The sequence below is a fragment of the Telmatherina bonti genome (assembly GCF_933228915.1).
Source record: "Telmatherina bonti genome assembly, chromosome: 4".
NCBI classification, from domain to species: domain Eukaryota; kingdom Metazoa; phylum Chordata; class Actinopteri; order Atheriniformes; family Telmatherinidae; genus Telmatherina; species Telmatherina bonti.
This window is the reverse complement of record NC_136622.1, coordinates 20,717,143-20,740,275: the sequence shown is the minus strand read 5'-3', so window position 1 is coordinate 20,740,275 and position 23,133 is coordinate 20,717,143. Positions and strand designations below refer to the sequence as shown.

Here is a 23,133-nt window from a genome sequence, read left to right as displayed (position 1 = left end):
AAACCTTTGACCAGTACTGTAAGTGACATTTAATTTCTGTCGGCTTATTGTTCTCTTTAACCTGCCAGACCTGATGCAACATATGCATGCTTTTCCCTTGAAAAATAATTTGATAGTCTCACAATTTTCCAATCTCACCACTTGCTAGTAAATTATTGCATGACTGCACGGATATGCAGGTGGACAATGTTAAAATGATTATATTTACTTGTTCCATAATCATCTATCAATATTATTTTATTTTTCAGCCCATCTGTTTCCTCAGGACAGGATTTTTTATAATGCAGCCTTTTGTGGTTGCAAAATCTAAACAAAAATTATTTTAATACATAATTATGGGCAACACGCTGTGGGAAACCCCCGCGCTTTTTTAATTGTCTGAACATTTGATGACGTTTGTCAAATAACGTGTAAGATTTAAATTACTTTAATCTTTTGCGTCAGATTTCACAGAAGAAATTTTAAAAATTTAAAAGCTTCAATCTAAATACAAAAATACTGAAGACTGAACTTTAGCTGTTTTAAGACCCTGTTTTTGCAACTCTATGGTGAATAACTTTTGCAAAATGCAACAATGATGCAGACAACAGAAACTAAAGTAGGCATTGTGATGATGTCAATAAATATTTTGTCATATTATTCCCAATAATGCTTAAATGCTGTAATGATTATGGCTTACTGGTGCAACAGCAGTGCTGAATAAAGTGGCAATTGCAATCATTCTTTCAGTTTTTTATGTATATCATTCATTTAGGTATGAATTACATTAGCTACAATCATTGATAACTGCTTCCTGCATGAATGAGAGGTTGATCTGATTTAAAACTGAGCTTTAAAATGTGCGGTAGCTGTGTGGTAGTTGTTCTACATCATCTGCTTTTATTAAAGGACATAAACCATCAAGGCTAGGGATGATGCGAGTATTTTACAGTACATATAGATATATAATACATATATCAGTTTCTTGTTCATTACTCATGCAGTAAGTTTCTCTGTAGTGTTGTGAGAAAGTGAAGAAGCCGATGTCCAAGCAAAATGGGCGAAGCCTCTTTGTTATTATCCACTGGCTTTGATGGGAGTGTGTCAAGTGCAGCAGTGACAGCTGATCTTGCTATCGGCACTGAGGGTTGCAGGTTAGGAACCACCTCAATTGGAGTCCCTGTTCACTCAGTCTTCCACTGCTTTCCTCCCCCCACTGCTCTGCTCTCCTCCTCTCCGCTTGCTCCTTATTCCTGGCGAGGTGTGTGCAGCATAGCAATTTCACTCATGTTTATGATGGTTCAGACACACGAGGATACTTGAATTCCACATCCTGCATGCGTGTCTTGTCTCTGGCCGTGTGCGCTGGGATGCGCGTGCGTGCCCGTGTGAGGTCGCAGCACATGCTCAGTAGTGTCTACAGAGCAGAGAGCCGAGCTCGCGACGCTGTACGTGCAGGCTGAGGTCACAGCACAAGCTCAGTGAACACCTCTCCGGAGCGAATGCGTGCTTCTCCATTTTGAGCACCTAGACATAGGTGTGAGAGGGGAGTTGAGTCCAACGAGCTTTGTACACACAGTGTCACCACCCGACCTTAGGGCTCGATGTCAGAAATGGATGATTTGTTCAGTCCTCGGAGGTAGGTCTTCCACCATATTCCGCTGCTCTCTCGCGCCGTTTCTCAGTTGCTGCGCGAGTCGGCTCGTCTGATTTTCTGGAGTCGGTTTTTCCAGCTTGCTGCCAAAAACTGCGATGTATGCAAGCTGTCCGCATCACTGTCATTGTGTCGACTGGCTGTGTGTGTGTGTGAGGAAGAATGAGTAAGTGTGCACTTTGTGTCGGAATCCCGACAACAGCATGCCGCTGAGCATACAGGCTGCTACTGCAGCTCTCCCCTCGGTGCGTGTTTGCGCTGACATTTTAGAAAATAAGCTTTATTTTGCATCGTCTAGATGCTTCCATTAAAGTTTCGATGAAGGCGCGACGGATAAATGTGCAGCCGGTGATGTTATGACTGTTTGCAGATCCGGAGAGGCTTCCCTCTGTCCCATTTTGCAGCCCCTGTTTACAACCGGGATGACATGGCGAGGAAAGCATCGCCGAGCTTCAGTCAGAGCTGAGCCGGCTCCGCTGAGCAGCTGGGATTTCTACAAGCTGCTGTCACTAGACTATTACCTTAAAGTTGGGTCTGTCGTTGCTGTGTTGCAATTATGTCAGTGTGCCACAGTCTTGCGCTGTGATTGGCTGAAATTGATGGAGGGGGGTGGGGCTTTCCTTGATTACATACATAGGCACAAAGTTAACCACACTGTCACGTTGTTTGGGTTTGATTAGTAAGCCTGTAATTACATGACAACATTGTGGGCTAATTCTGGCTTAAAGCAGACACTAATGTGAGAAAAGAAGGCGTGCTTTACATTGTTTATTGCACTTGGGAACAGATTTTTAGCAGCTTATTAGGGGAGACACTATTTGGCAGCATGGCTGGGGAGATTAAAAACTTATCTGCATTTAGTATAAATACGAAATGTATGTCTCACATGTAATTTACTTTTCCACATTTGTTTATTAATGACTTATACATCACAGCATCTTGCAATAAAGAAAAGGACAATTCTGTTATAGATATGGAGGAGTTTTCTTCTGCAGCAGGCTTTTTCTGTTGAACTCTGTCTGCAGTCTTTATGGCATATCCTCAGCACTTCCTCCTGTGATCAGTATTCTCCCTTGTCTCTAAGGACCTTTGCAGCATTAAAGCATGCCTTTCCTCAGACACGCTTTTCTTATTCTGGTGCACGGGTCCTCATTTGTCATCCTTACAACCTCTTGCTTGGACCTGGCCAATTGCATACTGTCAGAAACATGTTTGCAGCATTTTCCTTGTCTAGAAACACAGCCCAGATTCATGCACTCTTCGTACAATAAACATTTCCCCACTTGTGTGTTGGCCTCAGACATTCATTTTTTATATCCATTATATAGGTTTATGGATAGTATGTTTGAAATTTTATTCCTAGTAAATAAATTAAGTCAGCGTTATTGTTAGCCTGGAGTTACTGTATGAAAAGTTTAGGTCATGGACTGGTGCATAAAACCCAGTTTAAATGATTTAAGCCTGGAGAAAATGTTATAAAATCTCTAAGATATGATCTAGAGTTCTGAAGATGCAGGGAATCACAATACTTTATTTCTGTCAGCACTATTCATCATTTTGGATTCTTGTAATCAGACAACTTGCGTGTGTTTTACATTTAATTTATCTTATTTGCTGACAATGTTTGCAATAAAATGAAAATGTATTGCAACATGCTCCGAAGCAGCAGACTGTTTCTTCCAGGGTCATTTGCTGCAGCTGAAATGTAGTTTTTGGACTGTTAATATCTGGAGCTTTGGCAGTGTGTCTGTCAGCTATAGTTTGTAACAGTGTGGATTACACCTCTGATCACCGCCATCCTGTCGGAGAGGATGTGGATGAGGTGTTCTGTTAGGAGGAGGAAAGGGGAGTTGTGTCAAATATGCATTCGTCACAGGGTTTGTGTGGGTTTAGGGATTGTAAAGAGACCAGAGGGTTGTGGCTTCTCAAGTTTCCTCCAGGTCTCCGTGATGAAGTGCAAGCTTCTCTGGGTGCAAATCACGCTGACAGATTCTGGGCCGCTCCTCGCTTGCTTGTATGGAAATCGGCGCTGTTGCCTAGGCAACAGAGGGAAAGACTTTTCAAAAGGAACATCTTGTCATTTTCTTTAATCCACTGCAGCTGGAGAATCGGAACACTATTATTAAATTGCTGTTGCTATGGCTACCAACATTTGTACCAGCAGCCATTTCCAGAGGCTTTCACCCTGCATATCCAGAACCAGCTCTCCCCCACCTACACCAGTCCTCCTCCTTGTAGGGGATTCTGTTTTATTGCTGCATCCATAATACCAGGCCTGCAAATCTTCTCTGCTCAGCTTGCAGTGCAGGAGTAACCAAGCAGGAATGTTCTCCTGGAAGCTTTATTTGCTTCTCAGACTAAAACAATTCCTGTTTGTGCACAGTGGATATGTTTGCCCATAACAAGTTCAGCGACATGGAGTCCATTGTCCCTGTGGTCTTTGATTGTTGCCTAGCCAGCCATTTTATTTCTTTCTTGCTTTTAAGCTTTAAGGGTTCAACAACTTTGTTTCTTGTCTATTCATTTCCTGAGGCAAAAATCCCTGCCCTCCTCAAGTCAAGTGACAGGTGACATTCGTGCATGTGAAATTTTGCCCATATTCATGTGCACATGGGGGCTTGCAAGAAAGTTGAAAAATGTTCAACTCTTAATGCTGTTGTGTGGCACTACGACCAGTCAGTGAGGGTTTCAGTGACTGATCAAGTAGAACATAAATTTTTCTGGATCTGCCTTGAGGTCTGCCATCAAAATATGATATTCTCCAGGATGTTTCCTTGTTTTTTAAATGGGATGAACCCAGCATTGTCTGGCTAATTTGTAAAGCTAACTACAAGATTTCTGTGTGTTTGAGCTAAAATCTCTCAACTCTCATTTTCTTTATTTGTCACGTAGTGATTTGAAAAAGGCCAAAATTCTTTCCAATATTATAACCAATCACATTTCTTGGTGACAAGTGATCTGAGAGCGTGATGCGAGACATTGTCGCTGCTGTTTGTCACAAGTCACATCCTTTGTTAGATTTCACCTGGGTAGTGATGAATTTCACTGTTACAGTCCTGTGTCGCCCCCCCGTATATTAAGCCCCTTAGCTGATTATTTTCCACATTGTGACTTTTTAGATTGTGTAGTTTGATTTTAACATTTTACCAAAATTCACTGTTACAATTTTTTTTTTTTTTTTTTTTTTTTTTTTTTTAAAGCTGACATTCTTGCAATTTTGACTAAATATTCGGTTTTAATCTGCTGTCTTTGTCTCTTCCTAGGCGACTTAACAGCACACAAGGGGAAATCCGAGTGGGACCCAGTCATCAAGTAAGTTATTGTAGAGACCACATGCAAACGTTTTGAAAAATTGTGGACATTATCAAACATTTGACTAAAAACGGGAAATCCTTTCCATAACTCACATTTAAATGTAAATATCCAGTTTCAAACAGCCTTTGCTTTGCTGTTGAGCTTCTAAGCGTTTGTGCAACAAATGAGAAGATTGAAATATGCTACACCCAAAACTTTCCAACATTGGTTTAAGTAGAAAAAGAGTTTTTTTTATTCTGTTCCCAAAAGTTTTCAAAATCTTAGTATGGGTTACATGCAGCTGTACTTCTAATGGTCAGTTTTAATCATAATAGGATCATTTATTTGCAATATAACATATATTTAAATAATGATTTATAATAATAGATGATGCATTTTAATATCAAGATAGTGTTGTTTCATCTATTTTTCATCATATAATCTGTCAACAACTGCTCAATTTATGAGTAACTTTTGGAGAATCTAGTCGTTTATAAAATAGATTAGTGAACATTTTTATTCATGCTATCAGTGGTTTTCTTAAGTATTTATGAAATGTAAACGTGGTCATTTCAAAAACTTTATATTTGCACTAAAAAGTACTTCTGTGTTAAGCCTCACACTAATTCACAGGGATTTGTATCTGGTGGTCTGAGGTATGGTGAAACTGCTTTGCCTGCATTTAAAAAGTGCTGCTGAAAGATGACAACTATTATAGCAGCAAATTATTCACGTGGGGAATTTGTACACACATCTTTAAATAAAGAAGAAAGCATATGGAGCCAATGTTGTTCATGTCATCCTCAGCAAGGACAAAGTCATTAGAGAGGAACACTTGCGTGTGAAAACATTGAATCACTGTAACTTGTCCCTGCTGCCACCATGCAGCCTCACAGGAAAAAAAAAAAAAGTTGATGACAGGGGTTTGAAAGCTGATCTTCTCTTCAACTTGTGTGCTATTTGTGGTGTGACACCATCTGTCCCTCTCCTTCTCTGTGGACCTAATTAGGCCAAGCTCCCAGAGCTGCAGCCTTTCCCCTCCCCTGGTGGCCAGGCCGTGACTGAGAAAGAGGAGCTGGTCTGGATGCCCGGGGTCAATGACTGTGACCTTCTCATGTACCTCAGAGCCGCCAGGTGAGCCTACAGAAACACAAGAAACCGCAAAGTCCACACTGTTATACCAAGTTCACAGATAGTGAGCATGAGGTTTGAAAATTTGTCGGTCTGCGTATCTTTTATTAATTTATTATAAATAATTCTCCTTCAGAGAATAATAAAGTATTTCTTCTCATTTCATCATTGTTGTGTATGAAAATTATGAATCAGACTAAGAGAAGTTAACCATCTTTAGAAGATCAGTAACTTCCACTCACTGCATTGCAATCGATCTAAAAAGTAATGACTCTATAACGTTTCAATTACAGCATAAAACTTGAACTGTTATGGCATCACGGGGTGAAATCCATCATCAAACCTCCGTCCGATGTTGTATCAGCTCATGTGATGAGTGTCATCAGTCAGCCTGTCACTGTAGAAAACAATGTGGTAGAAATTTCGGTGAAGTTTGTTTTTATCTAATAAAAATAAACTGTTGCAGTTTTGTTTTCCAGTCAGACAAAGATCTAAATAGATCAAACCCCAATTTAATACATTTACTTAACTGTTTAGGGCAAAATAATTTTTTGTTTTTTAAAACTTTGATCACATTTTAATTGATGATGCAGTTTCACATTACTCATCACAAAGTATCCTGGTTGACACTTGTTCAGTAAGATGCCTTCCTGGTTAGAATATTTTGGGTTTTTTTTTTTTTATGTAAGTTGGTAAACTTCTTTTAGATTAGTGATGATTTATGATTGGCTGACTTGAGAAAGTGTGCAGGGCCCTTTGTATGTAGCTGCCTACAAAACCATGAAAGTAAGATAATCTAATGGCATGTTGTTTGATTTTTTTTTTTTTTTCTTTCTCTTTTGCGATTTTTCATGTCAGTCTCATTTGTGTTGCATATCCGCAGGAGCATGGCTGCCTTTGCAGGCATGTGTGATGGAGGCTCAACAGAAGATGGTTGTCTAGCAGCTTCTCGAGATGACACTACATTAAATGCACTTAACACTGTAAGTAGCAATGCAGTAACTCAAGCAAACATTAAAAAAAAGTTGTCATAGTTGGGTGGGGGGGTGGCAAGGATTTCGCCGCAGGTTTAGCTGTGATTTAGTTGTGCTCTGATTGGTGAGAATAAGTCCTCACTAAGCCAGTCAACAATCCCAGCCCAGAAACTAACAATACATGATGCATAATTTGAGATTTTGTCCATGACATTGACGATGCATACAGAGGAACCGGGCACAACAAAGAGATTAGAATCATCATAGACAGGAATTTATATTCTGACTCTATAAACTGGAAAATTAACATCGCAAGCAGGTCATTGTCTCTTGACCTTCTTCTCTATTTGCAATTCCAATGAGTAACGCTTGTTTATTCTCAGAAGAATACCTCCAGCACTGCCTGTTTCATCCAACTGAGAGTGGCAGAAAGCTTAAAGCTACACAGCAATTGCCTTTGTCACTGTTTTGTTTATTTCTAGGGTGTCTCAGGTCTTGGCAGGCATTTCCTCTGATGTTGTAAGATTTGCTTTAACAGGTTAAGTTAGACCTAGATGTTGAATTGCTTTGTTTTCAATAACAACTCCACAAAACACGCAGCTCAAATGTCACTCTAGTTTTACTGGGGAAGTTAGCGACTGGTTAAATGCTCCTAATTCGTACATGCACGAGTTTTATTCTTAGACAAATGTATTGATGCTTTTGCTGTGGTTTTTCTCAGCTTCACGAGAGCAGCTATGATGCAGGCAAGGCTCTGCAGCGCCTGGTGAAGAAGCCGGTACCCAAACTGATAGAGAAGTGCTGGTCTGAAGATGAAGTGGTAAGAAACGCAGTCTTTTAATTTGGGAATGTATTTTCTTCTTTTAATTTAAAGATAATGATGTAAGTTGTCATGTACAACAAAATTATTTATTTCTGTTCATTCAATCGGTGTGTGGGTATATTTGCCGTATGTTAGAGCTGAGTTTGCATCCTTAGAGGGAGCTGTTGAGAGAGTTAATACAAGGCTCTTGGCTTGGCCTCACACGGCATCAGTAAGAACACTCGTCGGTTTCCAGCTCCTCCAAGGCTCAAGAGCAGCTGCATCCTGTTTATCATCCATGAAATAAATCTTTTGCATGAAAGTCTGGAAAGAGAAAAGATTGGGGGCTGGTAATGTTAGCCTCCATTTGAATGTGGATGTGAATTTCACCACAGCTGCTGAAGGGCTAGAATCAGAAAATGGCCGATCAAACACCACAGCACAGTGGGAAGGATGGAAATGAAATTGGTGAATTACAGCATGTCAAAGCAAGTGAGCACTGTGGCTTTGGCTGTAATGGGGTGACACACTAGGCTGCGTTTTTGTATACCCGCTCCCCTTTTAAAGATAACACTGCTTTCTGATTTGACTGTAGATTTTAGAAGGCTTCACACCATGCAGTCATCTATTTTCCTCTTTGATGTTACCCAGTGGCTGTGCCCTTTATGGAGCTGTTTTCCCAGTAGCTCATATCTAGTAGAAATTCAATCATGCATTTCTCCTGTAATTGTGCATCACTGGCTCATGTAAATAAAGCCATGCTGGACAACAGCTAATCACAACAAATCAAGTCAGCTATTCTTTTGTGGACTCTGTTTATTCATGCTTGGTGGCACGGTGCTGAGCAGCTGTGTGAAGGTGATCAGGGGGGAAAGCATGTTCATTGAAATCCACCACAACTGATCACTTGTCAACAAAGCGGCAGTAACCATAAATAACCTGATTCAGACAATGAACTCAACACTTTTCTGACTTTTTTTAAATGTGTTAGTTAGATGAAAGTAGATGCAACACTATTTATTAGGGCTGTGACAATATGGCTTTGTCCCGATTCAGCTCAAATCCAATTTTTTGGGAGCCAATTCGATTTAAATTGCGATTCTCACAATTCTCTGGTATTGCTGAAATTTGTAGACTAAAAACAAAAAAGAAAAAGTACAAAACTTTTTTGGTAGTCATTTTTCTTAATTTCAATTAGGAAAAAGCAACCCAGTTGCCAGACCATCATTCTGCTGATATAATGCCCAAGATAACATGTAAAAAAAGATCAACACAAACAATAACAAGGACAACATTATTTATAATGGATCGTTGTATTTATTTAAGAAAATAATCTTTTTTTTTTTTTTTTTTTTAACAAAAAAATTTTATTTTAAATTGTGAAGCAAAAAAATCCCGATATTCGATTATTTTCATTTCGATTTCTCACCCCTACTATTTTCTATTATTATAAGTGATCCTGAACATTGTGACACATACTATGACTCATTGGACATGAACATTAGTTTATCTAGTCAGAGTCCAGATGATTAGCCAATGAAACCTCTGCGTGTGTTATTTTTTATGCATTTTACAGTGTAAAAAGTCAATTTTAGTACTTTATTTCCTGCATTGATTTCCTCGGGTAGTAGGAATACAGCAATATGAAATATCTTGGCAGATGCAATATCCAGTATTAATATGGTTGTTATTACCAGTAACCCATATTTACACATAGCTATATATGATTTTATAAATGTTAAAATGATCAAATTCTGTACAAAGTTAAAGATAGCAACTTTAGCTTCAGCTGTTGTTTGTGAACATCTGGATGATGATTTTTCAGATAATATATCAAATTTGTGTGAAATGATTTGACTCGACATCCTCCTCATATTACTACAACTTTGCAAATATTGCATATTGCTTTTCGAGTGTCATCTCTTGGCACCCTGAAAAATAAACACATCACTAACATTGCTTCTTCAGTCAAACACAAAACAAACACGTCTTGACACACACAAACAGCTGGAAATAAATATCTACTGGTAATATCGGACCAGTTTTACTTACTGGTAATACTGTACTGGTAATAATGCTGATATATACCCTGTCAAGTAGTCATGTGTATAAGTTATAAAAAGACACCCACTGGTCTACACCAAAGGTGTCCAGCTCCGTTCCTTGAGAGCCACATTTAAAAACCTGCATGACAGCAGCCTTCAGCGGCTTGCTTCGGACACCCACACACTCCTCAATGACAAACCAGCAACAAGATACTGTGGATTGTTTTATAAGTTTGTAGCTTTCCTTTGTTTTAGGGTTGTTGTTTTTTTGTGTGTGGTTTTAAGGACACTTTCCATTCTTTACTTACATAAACATTCAGCGCTTTTGTCATGACATTTGAAACTAGGCTTTATGGCATCCCACATCTATCAGTGGTCCTTGAGATGCTTTTACAACTTTACTGGAGTCCACCTGTGTCTATTTGAATCCACTGGGCATAAAGATGTCACATACTTGTTTATATTAGTCTCACATTTGATGGTTTGTCAGAGTGAAAATTGGACCAGCTGTGTTCTATAGACGTCCACGTCTCCCCATCCAGCATTGTTAAATTTGAAGCTTTATGACTGCAAGAAACTTGCACAGTGAGCCAGGATTGTAGAATGCTACTCTAAAAGACAAATAATGTCTAAAATAGTGCTTTAATAAAGTACAAAAGGTATGAACACTTAGCCCATTTTCTTTTTTTTTTATAGTATAATTGAAAAAGTCTGAAAACTTTCTGCTGGCCAGCATTGCTGTGTATGACTACAAGCATTTACAATGTTGCTTAATAATAAAGAAATAATCATTAAACTCATCTTGAATACGGTAAGCTCTGTTCAGCCCTGTGAAAACTCCTCCTACTTCCATAAAAATTTGACAGCAGACCTTTTTCTACTGAAAGTTAATATACAATCTGTTTGTAATACTGCCACATTCTTGCATGCAGACAGCTACACTCACATTTGTATGAACAAATTTCTTTACGTTTTGTTATGCAAGTGGATTCTAGGAGCGGTCAGCTGGCTCTCTGTGCTCCTTTTGACCCATGTCCACAGCCTGGGGAGGAGCGTCTCGACTCAGGCCAGTCAAGGACACAGCTTTCAGTGATCTCATCACCACTTGTGCCTTTTCAACCCTGCAGCCTTGAGGGACAGGTGTAAATGTAGCATCAACCTTGACCACTCACAGAAGCCAGCCGTGCTGCTCTTTATTTATTTATCACCCTTTTCTCTCCCTCTTCCGTCTCATCCCTTCTAGGACTTGCATCATTATTCCTGCTCTTTTCACCCCACCCTTTCTTTTAAAGATGTGAATAAAAGTGACAACTGGGGCTGCTGAAATGACAGAATCAGCCTGTCTCCAGGGTCACTTGTCACCCCCCCCCCCCCCCCCCCCCCCCCCACGACATCTCTTGCCCCCACCTTCCTACTTGTCTTGTCCTTTCTCTGACTGCAGCTGCTGCTACATAGCATTCAATCTTTGTCACAAAACACTAGATTAGATTTAATAACATTTTTGCTCACATATTCAAAAATTGAAGATAATTTCTAAATCATTTAAATTGAGCTGTACAAGAAGTGGTTTTTATTTTATCCTGTGGTGGATAAGGATTTGCGACAGTTCAACAATTCACAATTTTTTCCTGTGATATTAGTAGAATAACTTTCACACTGAAAGTCTATTACCTCTATGTAGAGACAACTCGTGCCATACAATGCATAAGTACAGTAGATGATGACTAGATTGCACCAAAGAACATCTTTGTGCATTAGAAAGAAGAATTACATATAAAGCCATAAATAATCTATAGAAACATCAAGGGTACAGCCTCACCTCCTTGTGACTTTTACACAGTGAGCTTTTGGGGATACAGCAGTGGTTTATTTAACCACCAAAAAAGGGCAAATGTAGTTTGTTGTTGTGGTTCTGCATAAGGGGCTTTTGATACGGAGCAGTCCTCTGCTTCTTCAGACTGAGAAAGGCAGTCTCGCGGCACCACTTATTTATTCATTTATGTTTTTTTTTTTTAATATGTTTGTCGCCATCACATATTTTTCCACCAGTGCCATGTTAGTAGATGGAAGTAAATTTGCAACATAGTGGAGTACTTTTAAATTAAAGAGTGCTTGTTGGTGTTGTACATGAAACCACAGTTGGTTGACAGGATGCTATTATCAACACTGGGCACAACTTCTGCATTTCAGTCTAGAAAATCATGTTTCTATGAGCTGCATGTTGGTGGTTGAGTTTGGTCTCTAGTTGACCACTGCTGACACATGTTCTGAGTTATGAAATAAAGTTGTGGTCCAGCTGCTGAAGAATCTGTAAAGTGGTAAATTGAATTTTCTTAAAATTCGTTATGCAGTTAAACTTGGAGTCTCAGCAGACATTGTTGTTACTACTGTTATAAAATACTGACAGCCATACAAATGCAACCTATGTTTTAGTTTTATTTTGTTGTTGCAAACACTACCAGTCAAAAATTTGGACACACTTTTCTATTAAATGAATACTGCTGAATGGTAGTGTGTGTGTGTGTGTGTGTGTGTGTGTGTGTGTGTATACATACATATACATATACATATATATATATATATATGTATATATATATATGTGTGTATATATATGTGTGTATATATGTGTGTATATATATATATATATATATATATATTTGTATGTATATAAAATATGTGTGTATGTGTGTGTGTATGAGAGAGATAGATATGTAGGTAGTGTGACAAAATCTTTTCATATGCTGTAAAATTCATCGAAAAACTTGATATATTTTAGTGTTGGTAGTGAAAACTTAGTTTTTTATTTGAAGGTTTTTTTTTTCCCACTCTTTATTCTTGAACGAACCCAGTGGAATAACTTGTCACCTGTGGCTGTTGTCATTCCCGATTGTAAGCAAGGGCTGCTAATATTACTTTGTCCAACAGGAGGTGCCATATAAACAATCGGAAGCAGCAGCAGCAGCCACAGCTTTGCTGTGCGTCACCATGTCAGAGGCAGAAGCTGATCTATGACTACTGCAGGGCAGGAGGTCTATTCCTCAACCAGCTGCGCTGTGCCGCGGCTTATCTCCGGCTGTGTCTTTAGTTGATGAATGACTGTACCAAGGTGGGAGGGGAGGTGAGGGAGACGGGAGAGAACAGCATAGTAGCCCCCCAGTGGTAGAGCACAAGCATTAAGAGTGAAGACACAGCAATCCCACCACATTCAGAAAAGAATGCAACAAGCTGCCTTGTTTATTTAGCTGCAGGCTGTAACGTCGTCAGGTTTTAGTCTCATTTACAGTTCAGTGCCAGCTCTTTTTCTTTTCTTTTTATTGGAGTGTTTAGTAACTAAAAAAGCAGACAGGATGGGTGTGTACTGGAATTTCCTGTCACCTTTTGTGTCAGTACAAGCTAGAAAAGCAGTAGTTACTTCTATGCTTTCCAAAGGTCATGTTTGTTATTGGGTAAATTTAAAAACTGTACTTTCGGTCTGTTTGAGGAAGATTAGAACAGAGACATATTATCGAGCTTTAAATTTATTTGGGGGGCGCACTTCTTCTTTAACATCACCTCTCATTTTAGTAAATCTAAATATAAACTATATTTTCTTGTATGGTGTGTGTTGAGAGGATGTGGGTAGTCAGTGTGATCCTCCTTATTCGAGCATGTTGTGATTTCCTCTTTGCACACCGTGTCCAATCTCATTACCAGTTGATATTTCATAAAACTTTTTTTTTTCTCTTCCATTTAGTTTTGGTTTTGCTTATTGATAGTCCTTAGCCCTCTGGGTTTATATGCAGCAGGCTCAGAAAGGTCACCTTTTTAACAACAAGTCAAGTATAATGACTCCATATTGAGTGAAAGTAGCTTTGTTTTCTGTTGGACGGACTTGCGTCAGTGTTTTCATGGAATGACATTTAGCAGGAATTATGTTCCATGTATGAGCCTGCCCTCTGTTTGTCATCATGATACCATCTTTGTGCCTATGTCTACATTATCTTAACCAGTTATACGACTCCCAACAATCAGCTTTCAAGCAGGATGTGCGCACGCACAACAATGAGCCATTGAATGATTTTTTTTTTCTGGTTCTCCTCCTTTTAAATGTCTCCTCTCCAGCTTCACAATGGTGCACTGTTAGGCTCTGAGGGGAAACTTGGGGAGGGTGAAAAGCGCCAGCTCTCTGGAACACACTCAAAAAGAGAAGCCTGTTGTTTCTGCACAGCGGATGGCCATTTGGTAGCACTTCCACTCAGCTGCCTTCAACCTCCCCCTCCTCTTTCTCCTTCCTTCTCTTTCGCCTGCTTACTCTGGCTCTCTCTGCCCCTCCTCTGCTGCCGTGTTGCCAAGCAACGGAGGGCTGGAGCAATCGGAGCAGGGGCAGAGCGATTCAGGGAGCAGATTGGCGGATGATTTATTAGCTGGGCTGGAGAGCAGTGAGCCCAGGCAGCTGAAATGGAGCCTTAAACTGGAGCCGACATGTAGAGCGGGAGGAGGGAGCCAGCAAGAGAAAGAAAACTGAAAGGAGGGAGGGGGAGCATGCACGCAGCTCTGCTGTGGAGATGATCGCTCAGACTGAGTAAATAGTACAGTCGTGGAATATAATTAAGGCAACATAATTAGGACAGACACAGGCTACATGCGCAGGTCTAATTGATTTTTGACTTTGCTGCTCAACAAGCTGATTGAAAGATACACCATTCACCTCGGGGCAGCTGAAGGAACATCTTGGAAATTTATCCTCATTATAAAAGCTACTTCAAATATCTGTGGATCTCATGGCAAACTTTCACATTTGATTTTCCTCAAACATTTGAAGCTAATATGTCGGACAGATATATAACTTGGGAATGTCATCAACTGGCACACAAATGTCACGTTGATCCTTTAAACCTGGAGCGATGTTCATCTTTTAATAGTCTTGGGTGTCGGTCAAAACGGTAATCTGCCCTCAGCCCCTCCAAGTAAATGGAGATGGGTTTCACATGTGGGGCAGCGACTGCTCCATCTACTGGCTAATCAACCACTCCACTGTCAGTATGATGAATGCAGATTAACTGCTGTCCCATGACACTGATGGAATTGGCCTTTTTGTTTAGCTGTCTGTGTGTGGTTTTTCATTAGGTCTCTGCTGCTGGATTGTGTAGTCTTTACTTTTATTCTTTACTTCTGTTATGTTTTTCTTTTTTTTTGTTTCAAACTGTAAAACCTGAGAAAATCAGGGTTTTTATTTTGCAGCATAGATATCTCATAAGTATACTTTCCCATTGGTTAGATAAACCAACCAAAACAACTGACCACCCACTCCCACCCTTCTCCCCTTGTGTTTTACTTCTGTAAATTTGGCCTTTGTTCTGCAGCAAAGCTGGATGTGTAAACAATCTGTGGTTACATAACACACTGTACATGGCATGGAAAATAAACTCCTGAAAACCGACGGGAGGTTCCATGTCAGGTTTTCCTTCTCGCTTGTCTCCCTTCTACCATGTCTAGGACCTTTTTCCACACAAACTGTGTCAGGCTTCCTCCCCTCTCAGGCTGCCAGCTAGTTTTGCCTCTGTGCATGCTCCCTCTAAGCTCTGAATGCATTTTATGGATTGCTGTATTTGCCTACATTCCTGTTGTATGTTTTTTTTTCATAAACCGTGGCTTGGATTTTTCTCTGTTAGAGATAGGAAGAGTGCTTTTTCAGCGTTAGAGGAAACGAGAACAGACTGAAATAAGCTCTGTGCCTCACACAAACATGAAGCGCACAACTCCACTTCATGTTTTCCAGCCTGCTGCAAACCAGAGGCTCTCTTGCAGAAAGATCACATGTAAAGCCTTCCCCTTTGTAGTGGAAGAGCAGAGAGTGACAAGCTATTTCTTTCTTGTTAAGAGAAAAAAATCGCTGTGCGTTCAGAGACACTGTGGATTTGTCCCCTGATTTGTTTGTTGATGGTTTTTTTTATACCTGTGGCTGGACATAGAGAATTGTGCTGCTCTCCCTGTGGACTTTTTGCTGGAGTTACTTGGTGGAAACGGTTGGCTGAGATCACTGAGGAACGAGGCTTGCCTCTGGAGCAAGAAAGTAAATCTGTTGGTTGTCTGCTTCGCTGGTTATGAATGTTTTCTGCCGTCGCTTTTTATGGCTCGCAGTCTGTGGCTCCTAAAGGAAAGCAAATGCGTTCAGGCCGTTGAGATTTCTGGTTTTATTTGTTTCTGGTGGTGTTTTTGCTCTCGTTGACGTGAGGAGGCATGTTCAGCTTCACTTTTCATGTCACATTAAAGCCGATGTCATGAAGTAGAAACCTCTGTCACTGTGTAGTTCAGTGCTTTTCTCACTTGTGACAATACATGTAGTGAATGCACATCTTGACATGTTCTTTATTATTTTAAAATGGAAAAAATAGAAAGAGAGGGAAAAAAAGAAAAGCATTCCTTCCCTTTAAACTCACAAGTTAATGTAATGGCATTGAACTTTTCCTCTATAAGATTTACAACACGCTCAACACGTCACCCGCGAGTGTGTTTTCATATCAGACTGCATTTATGTAACTGTATTTTCGTAGCACATAAAAAGACAAGCTTAATCTCAGCGTCTCGCTGCCTTGCTTGTCATTTCCTCCCTCATTTTTGCGCTGACATGGTTGTGTTTGCTTTGGAGTCTACACTGCTACAGAGGTTTCTAAAACACACCTCAAACCGGGCTCCAACCACAGCCTGGTGAAATGAAAACAATATATTTTTTTCTGCAGTAATGTTCAGCTGTAACCATGCAGCCGCAGTTTAGCTGACTTCACATCTACTAACTCGTCTTTTTTTTCTCTCTCTCTCTCTCTCTCTCTCTCTCTCTCTCTCTCTCTCTCTCTCTGCTTTTCTCTGTGAAAAATTGCAGAAGCGCTTCATTAAAGGGTTGAGACAGTTTGGCAAAAACTTCTTCAGGATCCGGAAAGAGCTGCTCCCCAACAAAGAAACGGTAAAGTCTTTTTTCTTCCTTTTTTTGTTTACCTGTTCTGTGCAGCTCAACTTGTGTAAAGATTCAGAAACACGTTGAATGAGGTTTAAGCTCATCAGTTAGACATCTTCAGCACAATATTTTGAACACAGCTACCTTTCAACTTGAGCCCTTATTGAGAACAAGTGCTACAACTGTCTTACTCAATTCTCCAGTTTAATCCAAGGCGAAACGTGAAGCTATTTAATGCTCTTTATAGGCAACAAGTGCACTTAGTGCTGAACTTTCATAGGCACACTCCAATAGCAAGTTGTAAACAATTTGTGCCGTGGTGATATAAATTTATTGTGACCAACCTGCTGCTTGTTTGTTATATGGTGGCACTGCACATATTGTGTTTGTCCTCACTTGCTTCAAAGTAGGTAAAACTTAGTAAGTGATATTGGTACAATTTAATTCATAAATAAGAAGTTATACACACACACACACACATAACTCCATTGTTTAGAAGCATAGTAAACTTACTTTTAACAACATCCTAAAATATTAATGGTTATGTGTGTATCTTCAAAACGCTTTAACTTTTCAGACTTGAAGGCTGTTGTAGTTCCTTTGTGGTTTTAAGGTTTAGCTGTGACTACCAAGATTTTTGATTTTGGGGAGGGGAGTGGAAAAGTTTAAGATTTCACAACGTGTAATTGTGTTATTTAGGCAGTCGGTGGGGTATTAGTTTTGTCACGTTTCCCTCCTCCATGTGTGACCATGTTCCAAAGTCAGTGTGGTAATCATCATTGAACAACTGTGTGACCTGTGTCATGGTGCAAATGGCTCAAATCCAGGCCTAACAATGATTAACAGCTGTTAACCTTTTTGAACAAGAAAACAAAATATAGCAGCTGCAGTTTAGTCTTTCCGTTTGTTTATACATAGTATCATATCCAGTTTTTATAGACTAGATCATAAAACTCCAAAGCATGGCAACTTATTGACCATTATCTTTACTAAAACTGACGTTAAAGGTAACAAGTAGCACTGGTCCTTTGACTTGGCTCTTTAGATGAATAAAACTGTGCTCACTTTGCTGTTTTTGTGTAGTTGTTTCTGCTTGGACGCGTCATCTGCTATGAAGTTCGAGTTGGTCACCCCCTCCTTACAGAACACCCGTTTATTCAGAAACTCAATAACTCTAAAGTGTCACCTCTTCTGTTAACTTTTTTTCTTCTTCAGAGTCAATTCTAACCTTTTGAATAAGAGATTAAAGCGTATGAATACTGTTTCCTTATAGAGGTTTCTTCAATTATTTTTACTGGTTTTGAAATATGTGACTAGTCCAGTTGATTGGCTATAAAGGCGGTATTAATGCAATTCAACCTGGAGGGGGAGTCTACTTGGCAGGAAAGGTAATAGACCTCCTCCAGTATCTGGGCTCGCCACCACCACAGAGCAGAGAAAGATTAATTTTCCCCCTGCAAATGGAAAATAAACTGGCCTTTAAACATATGAAAGTATGACTGGAAGAGCAAGTGGAGGAATGTCGCAACCACAGGAGAAAGGGTGAAATGGGTATTCGCTCAAGTTAGACACAGGAAAGCTTTGGTTGTTGCACAGTGGAGGGGAAAAACACTACTTTGTTTCTGATCTGAGTGAGAGCCAGTAAATACCCCGAGGAAAGCTCCATTTATTTTTTTTACCTGTTCATTCCCAATTCCCATCTCTGGAACTTGAGCACAATAGTGTCTTAAAATATTTCACGTCTGCGAATGACAGTGATTTTTCCTTTAATCTCTAGACTCACATGTACGTCCCCACTATTCCAATCACGTCGAGCAACGAACAGAAGAGCGTGTTGCACAAATATGCATGCTCTTGCCCTCAATCCTGACCAGAGTGCCAAGCTTTAAGCCCTTGGGCTGATATCCAGGGCTACAGAGGTCCAGTACAGTGTGTCTGCCCCTCACTGTTCCTCCCGCTAGCTCCTATTAGCTGCTCTAGTCCTGAAACACAAGCAGGGCTCAAAGAGCCAGTGCCAAGGGTAAGCACCCAGCGCTGTGTAAACACACCAGGCCTGACTAGCATTCAGGAATGCCTTATATAAAGTCACATAAAGGCTCAGAGGGGGAAGTGGGTGTGTCATTTGACCGTCTGCAACTGGCTTTGCTGCCACCATTTCCTCCACTCCAGAGAGGACGTCATGGAACATGAGCTCGCTGCTTCCAGTGTTTGAAAACAAAATATGCTGAAATGGCAGATCAGAAATAACACTGCGTCTTCTATTTTTACTGAAGGCGTTTTCATGAAAATGTTATGTTAGGGGGTATCAACGGTCTGTATTTACTGAGGTGATTTGTATCAGGTGCAGTGTTGTTTGTTGTGGAGCTGAACACACAAATGGACAGCTCCATAAAAAACCCAAAAGATACAGCAGATGAATTCAAATTAAATGTTGATAGATTTAAGTGTAGATGGGAACGTGTTAAAGATACCTGCAGTTATTCTATTTAGTGACATTTCCCTTCGATTTGCCAGTTTGATTTAACTTTGCTGAAGTCATAAAGTAAAAACAAAAACATCACTGAGTTTAAAAAAAAAAAAAAAAAAAAATTATTACAAAAACAACTCATGCCTGAAATTGTATTCAGTGTGTCTTAGTGTCCTAAGAGGGACATTTTAAATTGAATGGAAACACAAATCATTGACTAACTTCAGTGTTAAATACTGAATATTTACAAATCATGAAAATGATGAACAATGGAACAGAGATCAACCATAATCTGATCAACTCAGTGAGGCAACGTAGGACAATATACAAGCCAGGTTATGTAATTTTATTAATCCAGTTTTTAATCCAGCATTTTCTTTTCTGTCTTTTGGCTCCGTTTTTTGCTTTTCCGGCATTGATTTTTTTGTGACTTTTCCCAATTATTAATTATTTACCTCCGTTAAGTGTAGAAACACAGCCTTGTATTGGCACAATTATATCAGTCTGGCTTTTAGGAGAAAGATTATTGGAAATTTTACATGTATATAGAATTATGTGATTTACCTAAATTGCCAGCTGCAAACCAGTTCATCTTACAGGGCAGGAAATTAAAAAGGACTACATCACAAAACATATGTAGTGGCATTTTTGTGCTCATTATTGTGGTGTGAAGATAAAAAAGATGGAGCCGTAGTCACACTTATTTTTTTAGTCTTTCTTTTTTTTCTTTTTTTTTTTAATAAAGGTTACACAAGTGAAAGCGTAATATGTAATAGGCTGGGCAACACTACAACATTAGAGCAGTTGGTTAAAATATACAAGCAAACTTAAATTTAGTGAGATTCTCCATGCTGGGATATGTGTTTATTGTTCACATTTAAATCTAGATTACCAGTGAATACAGAAACAAGTGACCTGAGCAGTTTGTGTGACTTTTGAGGCATATCCCTGTTGTTTCGGTGCTCAGTTTAACCAGGGGTTGACATGCCAAGCTGTTCTCACAGCATTTTGCTCTCTCTGAGAAAAGTACATTCTTGTCATTTACAGGACGGCCAACAGGAGAGCAGTGTTCTCAACGCAACCTCACAGCAGATGTTTGCCCCGGTACAATCTGTACAAACGTCAAATTGAATTCATTGCCATGTCCTTAACTCAGCAGCCAGAACCTTGGGGATGAGTGTGATTATAAATACTTAGATTGAAACTAATTATACCAGCTTCAGACTACAGGGGCCTGGTCTTGTTGGCAGCAGCTGTCACTGATGTGATAGAGCAGTTTCCGTTTATGGTAAATGATAAAAGTTGTTTAGGCAGTGAAATTTCCATCGCCTCATGAAAAACCAACCAGCAAATATTGATGTTCTTTTAGCAGACCACAGGCAATTCAGAGCAGCTGAGTGTAGGCAAAATCTTGTTGTTGTTTTTTTTGTTGTTTTTTTTTCCAGAGTTAATTGACGCATCCCAGAGAGTCAGGGTTCTCTGTGGAATTGAGTTCTTCGGTAGGCTTCGTGCTGTGGTTTTTGGGGACTGGCTTATCAGCAGAACGCGCCGGATCGACCCTCCAGCAAAAAAAGACACTGTTGCCATCCAATCTGCTTTCATTGGCAAAAGCGCTTACAGCAGGAAAAACACGAGTGCTGATTCTTCACCATGTGCATCCCTGACCTGTGAAAAGCGAGCTTATTCAGTCATCCTCCAGCAGAAAGGCGTTGCACAGCAGGGACTGCCTGTCTATTTAGCCGCCTTTCACATGCACCCTGTTCCACCAGCTGAGATCCTCTCACTGTTCCATGTTCATCGTCTTTGAGGCATTAATCTGCTCCGTTTTGTTTTGGGTTTTTTTCTTTAATTATCTTAGTCTTATGAATGATACTACAAATATTTTACCTGAGGCTCTTTCACACAAAAACATTTCGGCAATAAAAATAGAAGGCTTATTAAAACTAAACAAATACACAACTGCTATAACTTTATTTTATTAAAAGAGAATTTAGTTTGTAGAATGGTTTCTAGCTTGTCTCATATTGAATATCATAAATTTTTTTCTTTTGTTCTGTAAAGGTTTAGTTAAATACTGAAAATAAATTCACCTCTCATATTAAGAACACAGGTATTACCAAGTACAGTCTTGACATACTTCACCTCATAGACATTCACAAAGTTGATTCCTACAGCCACTGTCAGCATAAAAATAATGGAATTGTTGCACACATGTACAAATGATACACTATACAACCTGCCATGGGCGATGAGGAATCACAAGTCTAAGGGTCAAGCGCATATATAATTAAACCATGGTTTGATTTAGCTCAGAAATACTTCCCCTTTCACCTCACTGAAATGAATCAGGAAGCAATCCTCCCTCCTCCATCTGCGGGCTGTGGAGGAAACGAGAGAGAGCTCAGGTTCATGCTGCACTAATGGATGTTTACACAACTCAACATCAGCCAGCAGAACCTTCGAAACGACAAGCTCGCCGCACTCCACGATAAATGTTTCATGCAGTCGAGGAACAGAAATTTTTATTTGCTGAGATTTTTAGAATGGTTTGCGCTTGGGTTTTAGTGTTGATTGTCCATTGTTATCCTCTACTGGCTCTTCATTCCTCCCTCTCGTCTCTCCTCCATGCTCGGCCCTCCCCCTCTTGGGTTCTCCCCAGTTCTCTCCTTCTTCCCCTGCTCTTGCCAGTAACGGCCTTAACCGTTTGGCTTCATGTCAAGGCAGGGGCCTTTTGTGGCTCTGTCACAAATCTGCCAGGAAAAACAGAAACCATCTGTTCAAGCCTGGGCCTGGGAGCGGATGAGGGTGTAAATACATGAGTTTAGCCCTCGCCCTCAGCCCTGCCCGTGCACATTGGACCACCGAGCCCAGTGGAGGATTGTGCACTCAAGCTCCCACTCTGCCACCACTCCCACTAGCAATTATGTTGTATCTGGAATGGTTTCATGGTTAATCTTATTCAGCCAAAATCTGGTAAACTTATGCTCTATTACACAGAGAGTATACATTTTAATGCAAAAAAAGTAGTAACACAAGACATCGGCACCTTAATGAGAAAAACTTGACAGGATTACAATCGTTCCAGCATGATTGAGAAATTATATTTCAAACAACAAATTCCAGTTGTTGTAAATGGGATGATTGCAAAACTGATGCAATTCCAGACACATTTCCTGACCACAGTTGGGCTTCAATTAAACATTGCACATGCATTTGAACTCAACATCTATTTCACACGTGTATTTGTACGTCATTGCTCATTTTAAGTGGCAATAACCGGATGGGAAGCCCTGAGTGTCATGATAGGAAAGTAAGCTCTTTCCTTGTCGGATAATCCAACAACCAGAAATCTCCTGCAGATGGAAGCAGTCTAAAAGGCCTCATAATACTGAGCTTATGTTGTCAGTATCTCATGTTCTGCAGAGCAGCAGCAGCAGCAGCACAGTCTGTTCCATTCTGCAGTGATTCAGTAGACTTGGAGAAAATTATGAGGCAAATATGAAGGCCTGCCTAGATTTTAGTTACACTTATTTCCTCATTTTCTCCCCCCTTTTACCCCATTTTAAAAAAAAACAAAAAACTATATACTTTTGAAATTGCTTTAGATGCATGTTCTTAGAAGTAGTTGTTTTACTGCTATCTTACTTTTAAGGGGAAATTCATTTTCACTGAGTAGTTGCACACACTGGTGGACAAAACATTCAATCATGGAGTGTAAACACGAGGCAACAAAAGTTAAAGTGTTGCTGTGGGCATATGGCAGCATGACAAAGTGACTTTGATAGAGAAAAGTACACAATCAGTGTGAAAGACAGGACTGATGTTGCTTCACAGGACTTAAGTTTGACATGCAGGC

At 39.9% G+C, this 23,133-nt stretch overlaps 1 protein-coding gene across 4 annotated transcripts in view; it reads left to right on the top strand.

Annotated features, from left to right (window-relative positions):
* rerea (arginine-glutamic acid dipeptide (RE) repeats a) overlaps window positions 1-23,133 on the top strand; it is a 94,962-nt gene that overhangs the window by 61,152 nt on the left and 10,677 nt on the right. For 2 of the 4 annotated variants that reach the window (XM_079239217.1, XM_079239218.1), the window contains exons 1-6: window positions 1,520-1,618; window positions 4,897-4,945; window positions 5,937-6,061; window positions 6,942-7,041; window positions 7,754-7,852; window positions 16,739-16,819. In XM_079239217.1, the coding sequence (XP_079095343.1) occupies window positions 1,584-1,618; window positions 4,897-4,945; window positions 5,937-6,061; window positions 6,942-7,041; window positions 7,754-7,852; window positions 16,739-16,819 (489 nt within the window). In that variant the 5' untranslated portion in view covers window positions 1,520-1,583. Of the gene's footprint in view, window positions 1-1,519; window positions 1,619-4,896; window positions 4,946-5,936; window positions 6,062-6,941; window positions 7,042-7,753; window positions 7,853-16,738; window positions 16,820-23,133 lie in introns of those variants that run through there. The other 2 variants (XM_079239216.1, XM_079239215.1) reach the window with 1 other exon arrangement.